Source organism: Pyrenophora tritici-repentis, chromosome 1 (genome assembly GCF_003171515.1).
Source record: "Pyrenophora tritici-repentis strain M4 chromosome 1, whole genome shotgun sequence".
In the NCBI taxonomy this organism is placed as follows: Eukaryota; Fungi; Ascomycota; class Dothideomycetes; order Pleosporales; family Pleosporaceae; genus Pyrenophora; species Pyrenophora tritici-repentis.
In genome coordinates, this window is record NC_089390.1 from 3,292,367 (window position 1) to 3,315,887 (window position 23,521).

A 23,521-nucleotide genomic window follows, 5' to 3' on the forward strand; every position below is an offset into this window, starting at 1 on the left:
GGTTAGGTATAATTTAGGTTGATTTTTGCTCCTGATGAGCAGGATTCGTGGGAAATGCCGTAGGGCAGCATGGGTTCAATGCGCACGACGGATCTACTCGGGGGGTAGAGGCCGGGGTACCATGGCTTGTCAGTGTCAAGGCTAGCAGCGACGAACCAGGATTCGGACATCCGTAAAGGGTCCGAGAGCGGTTACCATGGCCCATGGGCGTAATAGACGTTGAGATACGGCCGTTCCGTGGCAGATGCGGAAATTTACTACCGGCTCGTTCCTTTGAGCGACATGGGGGAGCCTGTGAGCAGATCCCGGAGCTTCCGAGGTTTTGGATACGCATGCTGATACGGAGGTGCCTTTCAAAAGTTATTGCTAGCGCGGTAGATCTATCGGCCCGATATTTCTTGGCACAGTCAGAGTTTTTGAAGCTGAAGATAGCAGTATCTTCGCTTTCTTTGGTGTTTCTCAAAGGTTAGTTATACTAGTAATGGCTCCTCGTTCTCACACAGACTCATTCACACGTGCTATAATTGTTACTTTAAAGTCCCGCTTTGTGGGCAAATCAACGAGCCAGATCAGCGAGATCCTGGGTATTTCCCCACGCACTATCGACGCTATCTTCAGCCGAGCCTGCCTTCGAGGCTTTGAGCCAAATGGACCAACCCTAAAGGTTCTTCCTGAACACCTTGAAGATGCTCCTCGCTCAGGCCGCCCACGTAAACAAGAGGCTATCCATGAACCTACTGTTGACAAAGTACGCCGTGACCGTTATGGACGAGAGAAGAGCTGTGCTGACATAGCTGGTGATCTTAGTCTCTACGGTTACGACGTCTCTCCTACCACGGTGTGGAGAGTCCTCAAGGCAGCAGGATACAAGAAGACGAAGCCGACGAGGAAGCCTGGGTTGACGAAGAAGATGAGACAAGATAGACTTACCTGGTGTCTCGCTCGTCAGCACTGGACTCTTGAGGACTGGAAGAACGTTATCTGGTCAGATGAGACCTCTGTCGTACTGAACCACCGCCGTGGTGGGTATCGGGTGTGGAGAAAGGCAGATGAGGCTCTTACAAGATCTGTGATACGAGAGAGGTGGAAGGGATACTCTGAGTTTATGTTCTGGGGCTGCTTCACGTATAATTACAAAGGTCCCTTTCATGTATGGAGGCCAGAGACAGCCCAAGAGAAGAGAGAAGCAGCTCTTAAGATTGAAGAGATGAATAAGATCCTAGAGCCTATTATGAGAGAGGAGTGGGAGCTTACTATAGGCATGAAGAGGATAGGCTTAAGGAATAAGCCTGGTAGAGCTCCTCAATGGAGATGGACTAAGGAGAATGGGAAGCTCACTCGTGGTAATGATAAAGGTGGCATTGATTGGTGGCGGTATCAGACTGAGGTTCTTCTCCCGAAGCTTATCCCCTTTGCTAAGGAGTGTATGAGAGAGAGGCCAGGTACTCTTGTTCAAGAAGATAAGGCTCCCTCTCATGCTCACCAGGCCCAGAATATTATCTATCAACGAGAGAGTGTGGAGAAGCTCTTCTGGTGTGGTAACTCACCTGATCTCAACGCTATTGAGCCAGCCTGGCCATGGTTAAAGAGAAGAACTACCAAGAAAGGAGCTCCAAAGAGTAGAGGAGAGGCCACAAAAGCATGGGAGCAGGCCTGGAGTGATCTCCCACAGTCACAGATTCAGGCATGGATAGAGAGAATTCCTATCCATGTTCAAAAGATTATTGAACTTGAAGGTGGGAATGAGTACAAGGAAGGCAGAGGCCTGCCAAGAGTTCGTGGAGACTGATCTGTCTGTATTTCGGTAGTTTCTCGGTCAAATAGGAGACCCCCCTGTCAGCAATAACTTTTGAAAGGCACCTCTGTACTCAGCGTTATACCCAACGATGTTGCTTGCTGCGTGCATAAAAGACGGAGTACGGTGAAGGGAAGGATATATCAGATCGGATTACAGCCCGCGTGGAAGTTGCACCTCCAGCCATCAACCCTGCGCTGAGAGCAGAGGTCAGATCAGTAAGCCCTTGCGCGAGCAACCGCTGGTAGTGGTAGTTCCCCATCCGCAATGCTTCGGTCAAATTGAGTGCTGACAAGACAGGCACAGCGCGAGGGAGATCCGGGGTATTGAAACGCTCATTGCTACAAGACCAAGCAAGCAAGAGCCATTTTAGCTCCTAAATTCAAAATGAACGACAGTGGTCGAAATGACGAGATGCGTACCTGCAGCGTGATTGAATGAATGAAACTCTTTTCGGGCCCGACAAACTCTCCGGGAGTCCGAGCAGGGCTCTGTGCGAGAGTGTTGCACAAAATCGTCGGCAATTCCCTTTGCTTCGTCGCAGCACCGACCCTTACCCCAGAAAATCCGGATCTAGGCTGGTTTAGGCTAGGTTTGCGGTCGTTCTCTGCCATGTCCCCGAACGGCTAGCTGTACTGATGAATACCCTGACTGTACAAGGTTATCCGCGGGTCTCGTTTACACGGAAGATCCAAGGCTAACACGCGGGCGCAAGGCTGAGTTGGCAAGTTGCAGTGCCTTTGCCCTGTTATTTCCTTGATCAACCAAAGGGCCACTATGCTTGGACGAATGCGCTAGAACGTGTCAGAGCCTGTAGTTCGGTAAATTGACATTGAACACGCCAAGCTGAGATCGAGATTGAGCAAAGAGATGGATGTCGAGGGCGCGCTACCACCGATCGAACGACCGTTAACGGCCCCGGGCCCACCAGAGGATGGCCAGCGTGCTTAGCGGCTTGCGATGGTTACCGGCGCTAGACCTTCTCCCCCGTCTTAGACAGCTTTTGCACCTGAGCCTGTAACCTTGGCCGCGCTTGGACATGAACGTCAGGGAGGCATACCGTGGGCGGTGCAAGAAACCCAAGAAGTCATATTACAGTACGCCGACAAGGAGCACGCTATGCGATATCTTGCCCTGCCACAAGTGGCGCACTTTTTCAACATGGCGTTTCTATGCAGCGCTGCAGATGCTTTTCAAAGACGACATTTGCAACTGACGCCTTGACGCTCGCCCGTTAGTGGCGCAAACCGTCAAAATATCGTCTTGCAGCCATGGCCAGGATCAAAAATCGCAAATGAGTGCGACAAGGGCGATAGGGTTCATCCTCGAAAGCCACTCTCTTCTTCGCACCAGCCTCTCCCTCATGCCTGCTGCGCATCGGAGTTGACTCCGTGCCGCAGATCTTTAGTCGGACCACGTGACGAGCAGCCGGTCACCGAGGGCCAGTTGGAGAGTCGGTATCTTCCGGCCTACGACAGACGGCCGAGTGCAATTCGCTGTCCAAGGATGAGGCGTCGTGGCGCGGTTTGGAAACCGACGGATCCGTTGGCAGAATTGTCTCTGGAACCTGGAACCTGGAACCTTGCCGGGGCGCGAGTCGTAGTAGTAGTTAGATACACATGATCTACCAAAGTTGGGCGGGTACTTGGCTGCATCGTCACAGTCCCAAGCTTCAAGACACCGACTTATACACACTACATGAGTTGGATGACTCATTGCGCAGTCGCCAGCCTTGAATATAGCAACGAGGCTGAAGTCGACGAAGCGCGCACCTCGCACCATGTTTCCGCTTCCAGACTCCTTTGCGTGCATGTGGCATCCTTTTCAGACCCCCATTGCGTCACTATGAATCCTGCTGCTCCTCGCGAGCCTGCTGCGAAGGGAGATCCCTGGTTGATTGCAATGCCGTCGTGGCTCAATTAATCTCGTCGCGCCGCAGACGCGTATGTTTGCAGCCGCGGGTGCCTTAGGACCCATTAGCTAGAGAAGAAAGAAAAAAGGCGTATTTTTACACCTATTAATGGCTCAAGGGCTAATCCGTCGTTGCAAAGCGAGTCGGAGCTTGTTGGCAGTAGCACGGGTTGGTGATGACCACCGGATTGCTTCGGTGATAGGGATCCTCGGAGCCGTCTGGCGGGACCGCGGGGCGAGTGACGAGTAATGAATGATCGGCAAGGCGTTAGCATGCCACGAGTTTTCCACGCTGTATCGGTACCGTACCTGGAGTAGGTCTCTACCGACTTGCCTGTGTTAGTAACACTTTTCGTAAGCTGCGCGACTTCAGAACTTGGTCGAATATGATTTGCATGCATACCTCCCACCTCTGCGTGCTTTGCTGTGGTGTGACAACAGCCTGACTGGGCTACTGTACAGAAGATCCACGGTGCAGGCTCATAGCACTCTCCTGGCGCGAGGCTATCGCGCTTTGCATTCAAATCCACTGTCGCAACACCTCACCGACAATTACAGGGGTGAGAAGATTCACCGATAGCAATGCCGGCGCAAAAAGGAGGTGTAATCTTCTGCTTGTTCGTGATAGCAAATTGCAACCAGACCGGCGCATCCGCGCCAGATTTGAGTCCGTTCGTCCCGCTGCATCCCGCGCAAACCCGTGAATCCCCCAACTCTTGCAGCACACCGCAAATAGTTGCCTGTTAAAGATGGAAGAAGTAATGTTGGCTCTCCAGAGAAGAAGAAACAGAGACCATATTTAAACATGTACATGCAATGTCAAATGCCGAGCAACACTCGTAAGAATACTCGTACACACATGCTGCTTTATCAACCCAGGACCACCGGTGTCAACTTCAGCCTTGTTTAGTAAACTATCCTCTTTCGTGGTCACCAGCTGGGCCTTCCAGAAGAGTGCCGATGCAAGCCACACCCATGTTTGATGCATCATGGGATGACTAATTCTATCAGGTACTTGCAAGACGGAATATGTGCAAGCCGTGGTCAACCGTGGCGCCCAATCATGCCCTCAACGCGGCATCTGCTGATGCAAAAGCCAAGAAGCCGTAACTCGTACTCGATGCACACCCGGTACGGCTTCATGATAAAGACTCCGGCCCTGACCCACCCGTGCTTGGTGTTTGTTGGGTTGGCTCTGCCAAAGGGGAATTAGGAAGGGCGATCGCAATGCCATTTGTTTTCTAAGCCATGATGATCTTGCTGTCTAGACCTATCGAGGACATTCTGGTTCGTAAGCGAATAGGGAGGCTCGTGGTCACGATACCGCTGATTTTCACGAGCACTGCATGGAGATGCCTTTACATGGCGATCGAGAGCGGCTGTGCCATGGTCATGGGATCACCTCTGCCTGGGTTCAGTATTATGATCTACTGAATTTGAAGGGAGATACCGCTGTCGATGCAAGTCAACGGCAGCCACCGAGGGTTACCTAGTCATGGGCACCTCCGGTGCCTTGCTGCTTCGAAGAAGAGCAACTTCGACTGCACGCAACATGTCTGTAAGCTGATAGCCGACTGTATTTTGGGCTACATGTCGTTTCTTTGTCGTCGTGGCGCGATACAGCAGAGTATGTAGCATGTTTGTTTTCCAACAAAAGACGTACCTGTTGCAAGCCATGGAGTGAAACTTGGTCTTGTTGGTATTGGACCGAAATCACATGGATTGCGGAGGGCTTCATGTCCGAGCGCTTTGAAATCATGGCTTCGGCTAGTTGGAAGAGGCTGGGGCGATGGGTTGGAAGGATTACCCAAGGATCTTACCGTTCCCGCGAGAACGGCTGAACGGTCACAAACAGCACGTCTCGTTCTTGGCACAAAGCGACATCAAGCCTCGACGGCCATAGGGCTAGAATCATGGCTTCGCAAATGTTCCGGCGTTGAGCGCAGACTCTTTTTTTGTACAACGACGCAGGTTGTGTCCATTACCCATGCAGCCTTGAGCAGCAGCGCTACGGGACATGACTCTTGGATCTCTTGGATGCTGTGTGGAGGTGATGAGGTGTGGGTGTTTGGAGCAGTGACGCAAATTGGCGTGGCTGCGGCTGATCGTGTACCCCGACTTCCTCTGTATGGGAAGTCTGCCTTGAGCTGCATGATGATGGTGGAAAAGGTCCAGGGCCGAGACCTTCTGTTTCCAGACTGCTGCCACGAGGCCTGACACACACCCATGCGTGTGCACCACACTGCGACAAGTGTCCATGTGCAAGGCGGCCAAAATCATCGGTGAAGGCAGGTGGTGCTGGATAAAATACAATAGGCGCTTGGCTATACATGCCCTATTGCACACAAACATGCTAAGCGAAAAGGCACGATTCTGCGAAAAAGGCGACTAATGCGAGGGTACATTGTCCGTCACAGCAACAGACGGAAGGAGTAGCGGTAGGCTATCCCACAGCACTGGTTGTGCCCTGTGTATCGGTTCAGGCCGGCGGCCGGTGAATAAGATGCTGGGCGCGCCATGTTGTTTCAAACACGGACAAGGACGGAGGGCCCTCACAAGGTTTCGGTGACTTCGGTCAACGGCAGTTATTACTGACCGCTGAGGTGCTACCGCAGAAGGGCTAACACAGTAGTTGTGGGTACACGAGGAGGGGTTCACGCGTCGCATCTGTGTTACTAGCCAATGATGATGTTTCAGGAGCTGGCCCGCGTGTGTTGTAGGGCTGTAGGGCTGCCATGGGCGGATGCTTTGTGGGAGAGTGCTGTCGTGAGAAGGGCACGGTGGCGGCTAAATATAGGCCGTGAGCTTCGCAACACCATCGAGGGTAAAATTGGCAGACGTGACATTAGCACGGCGGTTACCACCTGTCCCATACGGCATGTGAAGACACACCAGGAGACATAACGAGCGAGTGTGCAGCAGAATAGGCTTAATCGCTCGGATCACGGTAACAATTGCATGTAGGCAGGCAGATTCTACATAGTTGTCACAAACAAGCTGCTCGGGCGTGGGGTGTTGGTGACAAAAGGCCGGACTCGGACCAAGTAAATTCACGTGATGGGCTCGCAACAGGCCTTAAGCAAGAGCAAGAGCAAGGATTGTACGCAGCAGCGGTGAGATTTGTAGAGATGGCCCGAAGGAGTGGTTCCCCAATCGCTCAAAGAAGAAGCACTTTTCGAGTCATGGTCTGTACAGCCACTTATAATCGACCATGACGGACCGGCAGCTGTCCAAAGGTGGGACATGTGGCTGCGGCTAGCCGTTTGCGGAGCCACATGGGTCCTCCCGTCTCACAGATACACCGTTGAAATCACCGTAGACTTCGGCACACCCACAGGACGTGGAATGTCTAATATGTATGAAGAATTTGCATGACAGTATTAGGGACCGATCATCCATCATCATCACCGGTCCGGCCGTACGCCCTCTCTGCAATTTGATTCTTGGACAAGATTCATGCCGCCGCCTTTGTTTACCATGATGATTCCGCGGTGCTAAAGCGGTATGAAATATTTTAACTTTCCATGCCCTACTTAGCATACGTGCAAGCGGCTGTGACCCTTGCTTTCAACTACTGACCCTATATGCGTACATTCCAAAAAGCTCCCGCATAACGCACGCCCAAGGGAGTGTTACTGCACGCTTGCATGTGCAGAAGCACCGATTCGCGCACTTTTCTTCTTCGCCGACAGGGCGAAACACAGCCATGTCGCCCCCAATGCATACCTATGCCAAAGCATACGTTTCACATTGCCTGCAACAGCCAACATATCTTCCGAAGACTCTGAAGACTCTTCTCCATGGCATCATGGTGTTTAGTCTTGCCAGCCCATTGGTTGGCTTAGCCACTTGGGATGCCCATGACGTGGATAGCCCATCGTGCCAAGTTAGTGTCTCCTGATACTGCCCTGTCAAGGTTCAACATGTGTTGGAATGGCCTGTCTTGCTCAGGTTCCGTGCAAGGTCGGTGGTGATGCCGACCGACGCCCCTGTTACCCTATTTGCTGCATCTAACCTGCTGACGCGGCAATGGCAGAAAGCCATCATCTGCATTCGCGACCATTTCTGTTCAGACGCCGACTATTCAGACACCGACCAACGAGACCGCGAGAGTCTCATTCCAGGGACTTGAGACGATTTGACCAACAAAGTACCTAAAATCAGTACTTGCACTGTCCTACCAAAGAGCTTGTGCATTCGCGCATATTGTCGCTAAGCCATCTGCACATGTAAACCTCGTCATTATTTGGAATTTGAATAGATGGATGTGACGGTCGGAGAGCCGATGGACAAGTGGAGACAGTTTCCCGCGCGGGGAAGTGTGCTTCAATGTTTCAGGCGAAGCCCCACACATAGTAACTTAGCCCTAACGTCGAGTTGGACAGAGGTGCGAAAAGAGCTGAGTTGCCATGTTCCATGGTCGAGGCCAACGTCTGGACTGGATTGGCTACTCCATTACCCGACCTCGCCACGTGGAATCCATCGACATGCCACCCTCCTTCTCTATGGCGATGCAAGGCAGCAGCATGTGGCCCCAAAGTGCGACCGTCGCGGCTCGCGCTGGTCTCCGGTCCCGACCCCCGTAAATCGGTCCTGTATGGTGTCGTGGTAGCAGCAGCTCTTGGACGGGGGTTCAATGGACGCTGGTGTTTGCTATAGAATACGCCCTGTAGTACCAACAGTCAGTGCGCCAAGAGTAACGTGGCCTATATGGACATTGCTACGATTCATCCATCATCTATCAACGTATTCTTGGGGCCCTGAGACGTCTGAAATAGAGACAGGCGGCTCAGCGCAGGCGCAGGTGCAGGCGCAGCGACAGGAGACATCATGTCAAACTAACGAGCCTCGGCCAGGCGTAGGGCGCGCCGTTGCTGAAACGGCTTGCTGAACTGAAATGTGCCGCAGCGAAACAGACACAAACACTAGCAACTTGTTCAGCAGCACACGAGCTTGAGGGGCGCATCTGCCAGACTTTGGTGGATCAAGACCTGTGGACGGTGATTGGCTGGGCGGCTGTGATTCGTGGAAGCGACCCCATGGCTAAGCTTTGGGCTGACTGCGGCTATGCGGGTTTGAGTTCTGAACTCACCGACAGTGCCGTATAAGGTGCTGATGCGGCTGCGGAAGGACATGGACCAGTGCGTAGGGCTGGTCAAGATAAGACGCTTGTGCTGGGTGATCCAGCAGCTCGTTCGATGGGAATAATGGGGCTCAACGAGAGGAGCTTACGGTGGGCGTGGGCGTGGGCGTTGACATGTCGCGAGGGGGCTCAGCCAACAGCTTGCGGGTGGGTAGTTTGAGCGTGACAAAGCAGACTAGAATGCACCAACAGCCAGTAGCTGGGGGATGGCTAGGCTGGATGCAGGATATGGTCCTCATTCAGCAGCCTTCCTGATTTCCCACGAGGGGAGGCATGTCATTGCGGTCGGAGCAGCTGGCAACTAACAAGGCGCAACGAGTGCGAGCGTCGCTCTGCAACAGCACGACGCTAGGGAATCTGCCACTGTCGTTCGGCCCTCCGACGAGTCGCGGTGTGCCAGGCGGCCAGAGGTTGCGCATGCACGACGACACAGTTGGACGAGCAGCCAATGGCGTCGGGGGGCTGGATGGGCTGGATGGGCAGTTCGCCGGTCAAGGCAGCGACATGTTTTTGTCGATTTGAGCAATTTGGCACCTGGCAACATTCAAGGCACGAGGGGGGGTGGGCCCAGACAGACGACGCAGGGCCAGCGCGCAATCTACCCATGAACGGTTGATAGCAGCAACAGCAGTAGCAGCGGTGCCTGTGGGAGCTGCGGTGAGGACTCCCCGGCACGCGTGATGATGAGGGCCATCTCGCAACAGGCAACAAAGCGGGCGTACGCAGGCGTGCGCAGACCGCACGCAGGGACGGACATGGCGACAGACGCGGCGCCGCAAGAGGTTCTGTGAGGCCCGAGAGGCCAAGAGTCATAGGGCTGTCTTGCGATGTGCGTGTGGGCAGGGTTGGGGGGCGACATGGGGGCATGGGAGCTCCAGGGAACTCGGGCGCAACAGGGGGAGAAGACATGGCCCTCGACACCGCTCCACAATAGAGAGGTTTGGATACATTACAGACCCATGTACACAGCGCCCGACGCTTCTGTGCACTGAGCGGCCGGCTTGGCCCTGTCTTGCCCAACGCTCAATGGCCCGCTGCCAGGCTGCTCTAGCGCCCATACTAAATTTACGAGACCGCAGTCGGTGAATGTACACCGGGCCAGGGTTGCTCCAAACCGTACCAAATTGAGAAATGCTCGAGCCTGCACGCGTAGGCCAGGGTGCATGCGAGGGCCTGAAGCTGGGGACCAACACTAGCCCGTCCATGCTCCACTCGAACGACTGCGGATGCTGCTGGAGACGGCGAGATAAATATACTGTCATCCCCGACTGCCTGACAGACGTCCGCAGCCCACTCACTGTCACTGTCACTGTCACTGCCACTGTCAAACAACGCACTCCATAACTAGCCCAAGTACCTTCCGTCTGGTCGCAGTTCAAACTGTTTCCATCCATCCTTCGCACTATATCCCACTACCACTACTACTACTCCCCCACATCATCACATCACAACACTACCTCCTCCTCTACCTCCTCCATCATGCACCGACACGCTGGTTACCAGTATGCCAGCCCGGCACCCACTACCACACGCTACTCGGGAACCTCGTCAGCCTTTTCAGCATCGGCGAACCCCAACGAGGACTGGACCAAGATCTCAGATCTGGCTGAGCGTAGGCGCATACAGAACCGCATTGCCCAGCGCAACTACCGCAAGAAGCTCAAGAAGAGGCTCGAAGACTTGGTGAGTTGCCGCGCCTCCACTATCCATCCCGCGCCACTCCATACTAATCCACTTGCAGGAGCGCCGTGCTGCCTCAAGCTCAGCTTCACCCGAGCAGAAGCCGGCTGAGCTGCAGCCACCGCAACCATCGCCCCGCCAGGAGTTCCCTTCTCCGTCGTCTTCCGAATCCTCGTACACTACCCCGCCAGCTGAGGACCGCATGTTCTCTCACCAGTACACGCGCCAACTCTCCACTAGCCCACCACCCTTTTCCGTCTCTTATCAGTCGTCATACCCAGCTCCAGACCAAGTGGCTTCATACTCACTGCCCTACTCAACCTCTCCCTATCACACCATCCCCACCACACTATCTTCCGAGTTGTCAAGCTACACATACCTACCACCACCACAATCGTCCTCGTACACGCCTGGTCTGCCTAGCCTTGTGCCTAGCATGAAGAGCGAGTACTACTCCGAGGAGGACATGAGCCCATTCGGTGTCGGCTACGCTGCCATTGGCGGTATCGACATCCCGCCACATCACTCGTACCCAGAATCTGTAAGGCTCCCTACTCGCCAGCCCTACTACGCATGATGGTCCGCCTCTTCCGAATCGCCGCTTCCACTTGGACGAGCAACCGCTGACCGCGCTCGGCAGACGACGCCACCACTAGAGCACTCGGATCTGGATTACCCAGCTACGCCAAAATCCATGCCGCCCACTCCCCCGCTTCATCCTGTTTCCTCCATCTGAGCAAGCCATGGCGGCGCCCGTATCACGGCTTTTCTTCTCTGTGAGACACTGTCTCTACTATTTGTGTTGATAGTTTCCTTTTCTTCTATTCTTTTCTTGTACTGCATTTCAGCGACGGGTCGTTTAGGCACAGGTCCCTCGTTTGACCATGGGAAATTGGTGTTTGGCGTCTTTTGTCTCTTCATAGAGGCTGCTCCGTCATGATTGGGATGAATCTCACATGATGCATAACCTCAGTGCCAGTGCGCGCCTGGGGTGGATCGTATACAATCAATAAACATCTCTATCAACTGTCGTATACCCCTCTCCTGCAAATGAGTGAGCCTTGAATTGTCTTGACACGAGATGCAAGTGAATACACAGTACTTGAGTGAAGTGATCAGCGTGGGGAAAGATGCAACAAAGAGGCCTGAGCGGTGAGATCATAACTTAGCGCCAAGCCCACCTCGACGCGTCGCGCCTCTTAACTCCGCGCCAACGTCAGCGACCGAAACTACTTCAACTGCAACTGCAACTGCAGCCAATTTCACCATGGCCCCTGTAAAACGCTCACAGGTAGAGAAAGCACGGCAGTTTCTTGCTGGCGGTGCAGTCTTTCGCGAAGACTCGGATGACGAGCTGGGTTACGAAGACCATCCGTGGGAGTGGATTTACGACAATAATAGGGGCGACGATGCGCTGCCCGACCAGAATGCAACCCCAAGAAAGAGAAAGGTCGCACCCACATCACTTCAGAATCGCATAGTAGGTGCACGCATGGGCAACTTCAAATGCAAAGTGGGTGATGCCGTACTACTCAAGGCAGAAGGCAATCAGGCATGGGTCGGTATCATCTGCGACTTCCACGAGGATGCCGATGACGACGAGAAGATGGCCAAGTTTCTTTGGTTCTCTTCCGAGAAGGAAATTCGCAGCCAGAACAAGAAGCGCACCGACTTCCTGCCAGTAAGACATGTTCACATTTGATCACGAGAGTACATTACTGATTGGCCATCAATAGAACGAGCTATACATATGCGCGTCCTTTGACGAGAACCCGCTCGCCTCGATCAATGGCACGGCGAAGGTACTCTCTTTGGAACGCTTCCAGGAGCTATACCCCGCGGGCGTTAAGAAGTCGTCAAAGGACTATGGCAAAGTCTTCGTTTGCAGGAGAGGCTGCAACACGCGTACAACCACCTATACCCCTGAATTCAAATGGGAAGACGTGTACAAGGGTGCAGAAGATATTCAAGCTTTGATCGACCTCGTGGAAAGTCAGACCAAGGCCAGCAGAAAAGGCGCCGGTCGTCCCAAGAAGCAACACAAGCAAGACTTGGACGACTTCGTAATGCCGGACTCGGACGACGACGGTCTGCCCAAGACCCCGCGGAAGCGCCGGAAGCTCAACGAGGCGACTACGCCGTCTTCGACTAGGAAGAGCCCGGCAACGCGCAAGTTCCTGACACCGACACACAAGAGGATTGTTGTCAAGAAGCAGTTAGAGTTTACGCCCCTTGGAACACGCGTTCTTGACCCTGTGGCACTCAACTCACCCTTCCAGCTTGCACGGAATCAACTCCATGTCTCCTCGGTACCGGCCGCCCTCCCTTGCCGCGAAGAGGAATTCTCGACCGTCTACAGCCACTTAGAGGCTGCCATCACAGATGGCTCAGGGTCCTGCATCTACATCTCAGGCACACCGGGCACCGGGAAGACTGCCACCGTGCGGGAAGTAGTCGCACAACTACAAGCCTCGGTACAAGCTGAAGAGCTTGATGATTTCATCTTTGTTGAGATCAATGGCATGAAGGTCACAGACCCTCACCAATCATACTCGTTACTATGGCAAGCACTCCACGGAGATCGTGTGAGTCCATCACATGCGCTGGAGCTGTTGGAACGCGAGTTCTCTACCCCCAGCCCGCGAAGGGTGCCCTGTGTGGTCCTTATGGACGAGCTTGACCAGCTTGTTACTAAGAATCAATCCGTCATGTACAACTTTTTCAATTGGCCGGGGCTACGGCACAGCAGGCTAATCGTTCTCGCTGTCGCGAATACTATGGACCTGCCTGAAAGAACGTTGAGCAATAAAATCAGCAGTCGCCTAGGTACGTACAATTCTCTGAGGCAGCCCCACACATGACAACGGCATTTGCATCCATTCACGTCGCCCTTCAATGCGCTACACACTCAAAACACGTGCACAGGCGCTATGTGCATTCATACCATACAGCCGCCGCGACCGATTTGAACGGAACATCGGTCGTTTTGGTCCACTAAGCTGACACGCATTCTCTTTAGGATTAACCCGTATAACGTTCCCAGGCTACACTCATGACCAACTGATGCAGATTATCCAGTCCCGTCTAGAAGGCGTTCCTGGCCACATAGTGCATCCTGACGCTGTGCAGTTTGCGGCTCGCAAAGTGGCTGCAGTTAGCGGCGATGCCCGACGCGCGTTGGACATTTGCAGACGGGCAGTGGAAATTGCCGAGAGTGAATCGACAGCTCAGTGTCGGGACGATGAGGCACAACCAACAACTCCGAGTAGGACCGGTCGGGGTAGCAAAGCGAACCTACCCCAAGGCTCTCGGTCAATTAAAGGTACCGGAGAATTGGTCGGTCGGTCCAAAGAACAGGGGGTCTCCTCTGCGGGGCGGAAGGGTGTTGTCACTATGGCGACGATCAAACAGGCAATTAACGAAGCGACCAGCAGTCCCCTGCAGCAAGCACTGCGGGCTCTACCGTTGGTATCTAAGGTGTTCCTTGCTGCACTCTTGGCACGGATCCGTAGGTCAGGAATTGGGGAAGCTATCCTGGGAGATGTTGTCGATGAAGTCAAACGACTTGGACTCATGAGTCAGCTACAGCCAGTTCATGGATACATTCTCGCTGTGCAAACAAATGAGACAGTCGAGGGAATTGGCAGCGCGGTGACGCAGCCAACAACGCCGTCAAAGCACCGAGACACTACTAATGTTGGCTCGAAACAATCGGACCTCAAAGCAGCGAGGGCACTGGGTCTCGCTCTTGCAGCCACCGAGCTCGCAGAAGCAGGCATCATAGGCGTAGAGGCCCGGCATGGCGAGCGAGTAGGTCGCGTACGGCTGGGTGTGGGAGAAGACGAAGTCCGGCTTGCGTTAGGAGATGATGAGTCTGTCCACGGCCTGGGTTTCGCTGCCTGATACTCACTCGCAACCTGATACCATCACGTGACGTGCCACCCGTAAATGCTTCCAGCTCCCAGATCGCCCTTGCGGAAGGTTCGGTGATCAACCACCAGCTCGCTTACCCATGTGCTTCATCGACATTTTCAATAACCAACACGTGTATATCCATTAGCTGGCCCAAAATATTATTATTATCTCGATATGCACGCACGATTCAGCCCTTCGAATTGTGTGTATCCCACTGGTCCGATCATCAATGCAGTACGCGGCGCGATGTCCACGATGCCCACGATGCCCAATGAGACATGCCACTGAGATCTACCGGTGGACGTTACAGTTCCGGGCCGGGCAACTGGGATTGTAGAGTGAACCAACCGCGAACCCTCTGTCATTTTAGCCGTGTGTAGTCCCCAACCTGCAGTCATGCCTGCAGGCCCCGACGAACTGGTGGCTTGGTACTTATACGATAGCCTTGAAAACAAAAGAAAAAAGTGCTTGTCAAGTTCCGTCTCGCTACGCCCGCCATGCACCCAGGCCCAAGCCTTTTTCTTCGTATAACACAATGATATCATATGAGCGGGCTTGGCCCCACGATAATGCAATCGTGGCGGACACGTTGCCGTTTCACGATCGGCGATACTTGAGCTCATCACCATGGACCCCATGACTTTGCGGCGGAGGGGCGGAGAGGGGGTGGGGTAAGGGGCTGCTACTGCGGTCCACCTGTAACAGGAAGCTCCTGCATACGCGAAGTCGGCGGGGCAAGCCGAGAATCCCACCAAGAAACCAAGCCACAAGTTTACGAATCCGTCTGCATGTAGAAATAGCCACCGCAGACTAGCCGAGCAGAAAATGCCTCGTGACATGTGACATCTTGGACGGCTTGAAGTTTTTTTATGTTCCAAGATTTGAGCTGTTGGTTGCCAAGACCTTTCATGCGCAGTGGTTGTGGTTGGTGGACTTTTCTGAGCTAGTGGTCAGGACAGGTCTCAGGTTCAAGCTTCATAATTCTCATGTCTTTTGTATATTACTGTTTACTGCACCCGATACCAGCTGCCGTGCGACTTTCAATTTCAACTAAATACGATTATACGTATCGTTGATAAATGCCAGGATAACAGCCGCAGTAGTATTCGAGATTAGTTTAATTTGGTTGCAGTGTAGTATTTCGCGATACGGTAGGACATGAATCGAACGCTCCCATCGGCAGAGAAGAAGGGCCGGAATGACCAGCTTTCTGGTGGAGTGATCGGGATCTACCTGGTTCTGATGCGGGGGCGGGAGATGTCATTGCGAGGAACAGTAATTAGTTGGGGAGATGCATAGTGAAGCGTACATCCGTGCTGTAGTTACATCAAATGCCGTGTTGGAATGCAAAAAGCAGAGTGAGCAAGAAACATTACGACACATTATAGCTGCGTAGTTCATACAACCACACATCCGCCCATCGTAACGTTCTTTCATCTCCTCGGCCAAGCAAAGATGCAAAAACTGCGGCACTCTTCGGCGCCATGATACATACGACAGGCACACGGGGGGTTTTTTTTACTTGGCGATCTGGCCCAGTCTAGCGGTATGTGCAACCAACGCAAAACCAACACCTCAACATAGTCACATCATTTCCCGAAGCGGAAAATTAGATCCGAATCTTCAAATACGGCAGGTAAACAGAGAAGGAACATACGTCAGAGCAGCGGTAGAGCCAGGTACAGCGCATCCTTCCCGTATGTTACTGCGAGACTGAACCTCAGGGGGACTGATCCTGCTCTCGTATCGCCCATTTTGACCTCATAAGACCTTGGGAGCAACGGACGTTGTGAAAACCCGTGTTTTACTATAGATCAGCCAGTGTGTATGTAAGGTGGAGCACTGTTATTGCGCACTCCACCCAGTTTCTGTAGGCGAAAGGTGAAAAAGGTTGCTGGTAGAATGTCATTGTCAATCGTATTCCTTGCTTGGCTCGTTACACGCGCGTGCACGCGCGCGCTCCAGAGCGCCTGGATGTCATAAAATACTTGACATACTAGTGTACAAAGGTCACTGTATTCGCCAAACACGCCTACTAGCATTGTGAGTAAGCACCTAATATGCGTGCCTGGCGAACACAGACACTAGTATGTCAAGTATTTTATGACACCCAGGCGAGAGAGATAAAGAGTGGGGCGGTGGACAGATTACACAGCGCAGACGCTCGAAATAGAAACATAGATTGCTCGGCAAGCATCATGTAGACTAGATGCTCTGGCTGTCTGGGCTTGCATGCAAATATTACAAGACCTGGTTCTTTTTCTTTACCGGCTTCATCCTCCTACCTACCAGCCTGCTTGTCTACCTGCTTGTCTGCCAGCTCACTGCTACAAGAAACCGGGAAGGAATCGCGACGCCACAAATGCTACATACCCTGTACATCTATGCTGCGTAACGTGTCACTGCCTATACGTACAAAAAAGCCGGACTTCGGTTCTCCAGGTGGTGGCGTTCCGGCGAGGCGTGTTTTGCGAGGTTGGTGGTGGCCTATTCTCTGAACAGAGACGCTTTGATAGGCTTTACCCTTGTGGTGGAGAGAGATGTCTGCCGATGTGTTGGATGTGGCTTTGATTGCTAGTGGTCTCGTTCTTGGATGAGGGTGGGTGGTACGAGGCTGGGTCTCGAAGCGTATGGTGGGGAAGAGCGGATGCCTATACAAAAGATTGTATACTTGGTGAGTTGATCAGAGGGCTTCTATCCATGCGATAGCTTGGCGTGTCAACATAATGTTGGAAGCATATAGCTGGCGTACTCGGTGTCTAAGAAATGACTGCATAGCGCGCTCGCAGAGAGCAGTACCTTGATTTCACTTTGAACTTGGTATGCTTTCTATTCTCTTACATTGAAATGCTGACACAACCATCATATCACATCCATATGCAGCTCGCAAGGACTTCCCTCTAACCTATCTCTGCGCCCTCCCACACCAAAGGCATTCTCCAAATCCACGCCCACTACGCCCGCTGGCCACTCAATCAAGCTCCAGTGCTCCCTCCCCAATGCCATGGCGACCGCTGTCACAATATCAGCTCCTAGTCCCTCCAGCCACCACACGTTCCTAGCTCGACCAGGCAAGACGGCGTAGTGCGCTAGAATGACCAGGGCATGGGTATTCTTGGACTCTATGAGAGCTATGAATTCCCGTGGTATGCGAGCAGCCCAGACAAAAATCGCACCGCGGTCGGTGAGTGTAGAGACTGTAATGTCGTCGATGGAGTAAGGTACGGCTGTCATCGGCTGGTAGCGTTCAAAAAGAGTCAAGTGACTGATCAAATTGAAACTCTGGCGGAGGTAAATGAGCGCTTGTGAGAGATATACGCAATGCGCTCCCAAGGGTGTTTCGCTTTCCATCCATAACTTCTCAATTTCTTTTAAGCGTTTATCTTCAAAGACCGCCCGTTCCGTCGCGGGTACGTCTTGTTTCGGCCACCATTCCCGCGCAGTAACCGGCTGCATCTTGCTTCCTACGACCCAGTTCCACCCCGAAAGAAGTACTGTGAGAGGCCCTCTGAGGGCCCAGATTGTTCGTAACGCACATGATAACATTTTGTCTACTACATCTGGTGGTGGCACGACGGTACCCGGGGGTATTGATGCGCGTAGATTCTCAATGTCGATGGCAGACGTGCGGAAAAGATACACTGCCGTGAATGTCGAACTAGCAAACAATGCTGCGGCATTCTGTGGGGTAACATTCTCTAGCTCTGTTCTATATCTCACTAGAGCTTTGTTCATCCGTGCTGCTGCTAGAGTGTTCATCCTCCTTTTGTCCTCACTGCGTTCATAAAGCCGACCGAGATGCAATGAGGCAACTGATAACACGCAATTCGTCAAGAAGTCATGGTTTTGTGCCATCTCGGGTATATAGGTTTGCCACGCTGCCTTTGCTGGGTCGTCGTTTGCAAGCGTTAGAGATGTTGCGAACTCATAATGACTTAACAATTCCTGGAGTGATGGTGGAAGTACCTCTCGTATGTCCTTCCAAGCATCATCCAAACGAAGATAAGGTGGTATAGTGGGGGTTTGGTAGTATGCTAGCTGCAAAGGCGAAGGTGTCAGAACTGTAGAGAAATCCAAGGATGGGCTGTCGAAAACTATTTCTGTTTGACGTGGTGTTTGCGTCGCCAGTGCTATCTGATTGCTGAAAGCTATTAGATTGGTTGGAGAGAATACTGGCATTGGCTGAGACTCTGGTGTCTCTGGTGGTGGTGGTGACGGTGATGCGTTTATCTGTGTGGGTGTGGGTGATATAGTATTTGTCAAGAGGCGCGAGGAAGGTGCGAGCGCAAGGAAGCTGCATGTGTCGCCCTTCTTCTCGCAACTCGTGCATGATGGATGTTTACAGTCGCACTAGCAGTCATGTTAGCTGTCGGAATGGTGACTATGGGGTTGACATGGTGAACTGCCATGTCGGCCAAGTTGTCCTTGTCATGCAACACACAAACACAACACAAATGCATTTTGTTCAATCACTTATGTTTCTAGAACATTCCAACCTTTGAACAGTATGCGAATGCCCGCCCAACTACTCGGCCATTACTATATTGCCGAATGTGGTAATATAAGGTAGATGTGGCGCAGTACTACTCAAGGGGAGCAACAGCAATTGCCGCGTACACCATCCGGTGTGCAGAAAATATACAATCTGAATAAGACTCACCTTGATCCGTCTCCGCTTGCATTGGTGACATCCCAGTCTAGTCTTGTTGTGCGACCTTCTTGTCGCCATCTGCTCTTGCCGATGCAGCCGGTTGCAATACGGTGGATGTGGCGGCAATACGGGGGTATACGGTGACGTTGGGAGATGGCCGTTGGAACCCGACGACACGTGGCCGAACCGTTGGTTGAGAATTTTTGGACGTTGAGGTCCCAAACGTTGTGATGAAGGTGCGCGGTACGTCAAGGTATGCTGTTGAAGCATACAAAACAGGATTGCCGGATTCAAGATGGCATGTTTTGCAAAGCGATGGCTGCGCTGATGAGTTGACGGGCTGTGAAGCTAACCCATGACGGAAACTCTCGTACTGCGAGACCTGTGATTGGTCCAAGCAAACGTGAGACGTGACGCAACTTCCATTTGTTCGAGACGCCTGTGGGCTGACCCCTGTAACACGAGCAGATGCCGAATTAGAGCAGATTGTACATTCCGTGTTCCAACAAACTTTCATGTATTGCTTTTGTCTTGACAATTGCACGCCTTCAAATTGCACATGCTGCGCATATTTTACCATGGCTGTAGCCGCATATATACGTTACTCATGGCCACATTATCATGACACACTGTCAAGTTGGCTCTGGCGGGTCAACTTCAATCGGCAGTCGTGTTCAAGCCTTGAAGACTGTAGCCTCGCTCCATCGACTAGCAGCCTTCGCCCTATAGTCGTCCTTGATCTTCTGTTCGCTCCCCCACTCATCAAGTAATGCCATGCCAGCTTTGGCTTCTTCCATCGTAATGTTCGGTAGCTCTAGCGTCTTCTGCAGGTCCTGCTCGTTCTGAGGTTTCGAGGCCTTGTCGAGTATGTAACGGACATTATATCCAGACTGAAGATGTGAAGCGCTCTGCGCGTGCTTCTTCAAAAAGTCGTCGTTGTAGGCTTTGAGGTCGGCGTCCGCGGCCGGGGTGGTGAAGGATTCTTTGATTACCTGCTCTGTCTGGGATGAGAGCGGTTCAGCAGGCTTAGTTACTGGCTATCGTTAGTGGTACGAAGATGACAATGCGGGCCTGACCTACGAGCTTGACGGAAGCGGACGCTCTGTTCATGCAGCTTCGGGTTTTCAGTGTCGATTTCCTGTGCTGCCTGCAGACACTTCAATGCCAAGAGGTATTTGTCTAGATAATCGTTAGTATTGATGTACTGTGGGCAGGACTTGTCTGGACTTACTTCTCCTAATGTAGACCTCGAAGCCCACGTTTTGGGCCTCCATGTTTAGCGGAGAAAAGTCGAGCATGGGCTGCAGGAATCGTAGTGCGTCCTCAAGGGGTTGCTTCGTCTGTAGCAACGTCTCGCCGTTCGGGTCTGTGTCTTCCTTCTTGGTCTCAGCATCCTCGCCCTTGGCAGTTGCCTTTGCTGCTGCTGCCGCCTTCTTTTCGGCTTCGGCTTTCTCAGCCTTTTCCCTCTCTTTCTTGGCCTTCTTCTCAGCCTTCTTGCGCTCCGTGGGATCCAGCTTCTCCAGGTCAAGTTCGTCGGAACTCTTTAGCTTCGGGTTGTCGGCCAACTGAACGTAAAGTTTCACTGCTTGAGTGGCTGCCCTAGTATAGAAGGGGTGGTCGCGGAGATGGTCTTCCCATCGGATCATATCAATGTAAGCACGAATTTGTCCTTTTCGTAATGAGAAACTGTGGAAGTCAAACTGATCCTCGTGCCAGACTTCGAAGATATCGGCAATGGCAGTGAAGCGCTTCAGTGCGAGACCGTACTTTTTTTGTCGTAGATATGCCTCGCCATCTTCAAGTAGATACCACATGCACTGCATATCGTGGAGATCACCAAGAGGTCCACCCACAGTCTCGTTGCGAGTGAATTTGCTCATCGTATTGAGCGCGTTCTCGTTCTCGTTGTTCCGTAGCTGGTACTTGGCGCACTTTGTGTTGATGTATCGATCCCTCTCGTCGAGCTCACGTGCATGGTTGATTGTTTCCGAGGCCTTTTGAACGTCGCCTGCGTGCTTGTGAATCCGCGCCTTTGTCTGGTTGTAGTCGACCGACTTCGGATCTTCCTCAAGTAGCTTATTGATGTACTCCATAGCCTTGTTCAGATCACGACTTTCGACATAGTTGTAATGTTGGGCCAAGAAGTACAAGACAGCCGACTCAAAGCGAGCAGAGACGTCACCATTACTTTCGCCGCCGTTAGCCTGCTTGTTGGAGGCGTACCCAAGGACCAGCTCTTCAATGACTGCCTTCTTGTCCTCGTCCCGGTAGAGCGCCTTGATGTTTGGGAACGTTGATGGTACGCCCTTGTTCAACATGCGCCGGAGGTACTGGTCCACTTGTGTCTTGAAGGCCTCGCCCTCGAGGAAATCCAAGGGTATACGCCTCGCCGCATCATTGCGCTCGTTCTTGTCGGCGAGTGACTTGTACAGCTCGTTCAGCTTCCCGATATCAGCGGGGTTCGATCGGTCCAGACCAAGGGCCTTCTCTAGACCGTCAAAATATGCGCGGTACTCGCTGTTCCTGCTCAGCAGCACTCGGTAGGCCTTCTCAGCCTCCTCTTTGCGTCCAAGTTCAAGCAAGTATTTTGCCTTGAGCTCTAGCGCAGCACCGCGATCCAGACTGTCTCTGACAACTTCTTCCAGATGCTTCAGAGCCCGCTCAACGTCACCAGACTCGTATATTATCTGGTTCTTGTAGAGCGTCGCTTCCGAGTGTTCGAGATCAGTCTTTGGTGGGGGTCGTTTCAGAGTCTCTTCGTACGTCTTGAGGATATTCTCGGCTTCGGCGTAGTTTCCTGACAGGTGGTAAGCTACGGCCAATGCCGTCCAGTTCTGGCGCAACTGAGGTCTCTCCTGCATCATCTTTCGCCGGCTCTCAATGTATCCTTCATAGTCACGGACCTGGCATTGGAGGAGGGCGAGATCGCGGAGAATGTTCAAAGAGTTCGGTTCGATGCGCAGGGCCATCTTGTATGACTTGATGGCCTCGGGATAGTTCTTGACCGACCGCCACAACAGGCCGTAGACGTGCCAGCAGATGTGCGACCTCATGTCGTTACGAAGGGCTTCCTTGCAGAGGGCGAAGGCCTCTTCACCCTGGCCCTGGGTGTTGAGAATCAGGGCTTTCATCGCTTGTGTGTCGCCATGGGTGGGATACTTCTTCAAGATCTGCTCGGCAGCTTTGAGGCCTGGTGGGGTCAGCGCTGCCGTACATTATCCTGCAATTGAAGCCTACCCTTTTTATACAGCTTGCCCTCGTAGAATTTGACAAGCGAGCGGAAGAGCGTCTGCTCCTTGCTGGGCAATGGCTGCGGCATAGCGGCGGTTGTGTGCGAGGAAGGCGCAAAGCGTCAACGGGTTCCGCCCACCAGGAACTGGACTCGGAAAGAGGTCGAGCGACTGCACAGCAATGCCAAGGAAGTGGTTTGGGACAGATGCGTGTTCTAGTCGAAACAGTATATCATTGCGCCAGGTCAATTTCAACAAGTCGCTGTGGTTCCGGTGGCTGGCTGACTGGTGTCCGCACTACGTTACAGTGTGGGGAGCTCTGAAATTCAACGCCAGAGTGCTATGACTGCTAGCGCCCGCACATCCATCATGAAATGCACGTGCGCATCTGAGCACCCCGCTTATATGGGTCTACTGCATAGTCATCTTCAGACAGATGTGCCAAATGGTCCTTGTTTACTCTCTATTTGGAAAACTACAGCCGCATACTCTCTTTTACATACAATGTCCACCGTAAATTACTTTGACAGACGTCCGGACCGCCGCGTTTCTGTAGTAACCTCATTCTGGTCCTCCTTCTTGACTTTTGCCTTGGTGGCCTTTGCCGTGCTTTGCTTCTTCACTGGCTTGACCTTCTCAGCTTCATCGCCACCTTCTTCATCGGTCTCTTCTTTGACTTTCTTGCTCTGACGCTTCGGTCTTGCTGGTAATTCATCAACAACAGCGTCTTCAGTCTCCACCTTGACCTCTCCCTTGGTGTTCTTGCGGCCTCGTTTGGGCTTGGGCTCTGCCTTCTCCTCGACTTCCTCCTCCTCCTCCTTTGCTGCCTTTGCGGTTCTCTTGTTGGTCTTCTTAGGCTTTGCCTCTTTTTCAGTGTCTTCGTCTGCGGCACTCTCAGAGACATCGCCAGCCACAGCCGCTGTTTTCTTCTGGACACTCGGAACAATAGCCGATGTACGTCCGCCAACTTTGAGAAACGTAATCTTCTCGCCGTTCGGCAGCTTGCTTGCCTCCTTCTTCCCTTTACCCCAACGATGCTTCATGAGCCAGTGCTCGGGGAAAAGATCTGAATCTCCATTGGCTGCTACCGCAGTATCGCAGACGTACATGATCGCCTCGTGAAGTGTCTTGATCTGCTCGTCGCTGAATGTGTTGCTGTATTGCTCAGGGTGCAGTTTGGCCTGGTACATGACCTC

At 52.7% G+C, this 23,521-nt stretch overlaps 5 protein-coding genes across 5 annotated transcripts; 3 read left to right on the plus strand and 2 right to left on the minus strand.

Annotated features, from left to right (window-relative positions):
* Positions 1 to 686: 686 nt before the first annotated feature.
* On the plus strand, positions 687 to 1,789 carry PtrM4_013060 (uncharacterized protein; the record flags this gene model as incomplete). The annotated part of the gene is made up of 2 exons (XM_066103084.1): positions 687 to 748; positions 808 to 1,789. The coding sequence occupies 2 exons, from the start codon at positions 687 to 689 to the stop codon at positions 1,787 to 1,789; spliced, it is 1,044 nt and encodes a 347-aa protein (XP_065965286.1).
* An 8,539-nt stretch (positions 1,790 to 10,328) lies between these two features.
* PtrM4_013070 (putative basic-leucine zipper transcription factor protein) lies at positions 10,329 to 11,106 on the plus strand (the record flags this gene model as incomplete). Its single annotated transcript, XM_001931236.2, has 2 exons — positions 10,329 to 10,532; positions 10,591 to 11,106. 2 exons carry the CDS (start codon positions 10,329 to 10,331, stop codon positions 11,104 to 11,106), a joined length of 720 nt encoding a protein of 239 aa, XP_001931271.2.
* A 690-nt stretch (positions 11,107 to 11,796) lies between these two features.
* On the plus strand, positions 11,797 to 14,432 carry PtrM4_013080 (CDC6, Cdc6-related protein, AAA superfamily ATPase; the record flags this gene model as incomplete). Its single annotated transcript, XM_066103085.1, has 3 exons — positions 11,797 to 12,210; positions 12,266 to 13,355; positions 13,549 to 14,432. 3 exons carry the CDS (start codon positions 11,797 to 11,799, stop codon positions 14,430 to 14,432), a joined length of 2,388 nt encoding a protein of 795 aa, XP_065965287.1.
* Positions 14,433 to 17,306: 2,874 nt separating this feature from the next.
* PtrM4_013090 (uncharacterized protein) lies at positions 17,307 to 19,173 on the minus strand (the record flags this gene model as incomplete). Its single annotated transcript, XM_066103086.1, has 2 exons — positions 17,307 to 18,794; positions 19,105 to 19,173. The coding sequence occupies 2 exons, from the start codon at positions 19,171 to 19,173 to the stop codon at positions 17,307 to 17,309; spliced, it is 1,557 nt and encodes a 518-aa protein (XP_065965288.1).
* Positions 19,174 to 19,769: 596 nt separating this feature from the next.
* PtrM4_013100 (NMDA receptor-regulated protein 1) lies at positions 19,770 to 22,414 on the minus strand (the record flags this gene model as incomplete). The annotated part of the gene is made up of 4 exons (XM_001931239.2): positions 19,770 to 20,128; positions 20,176 to 20,274; positions 20,327 to 22,285; positions 22,333 to 22,414. The coding sequence occupies 4 exons, from the start codon at positions 22,412 to 22,414 to the stop codon at positions 19,770 to 19,772; spliced, it is 2,499 nt and encodes an 832-aa protein (XP_001931274.1).
* Positions 22,415 to 23,521: the final 1,107 nt, after the last annotated feature.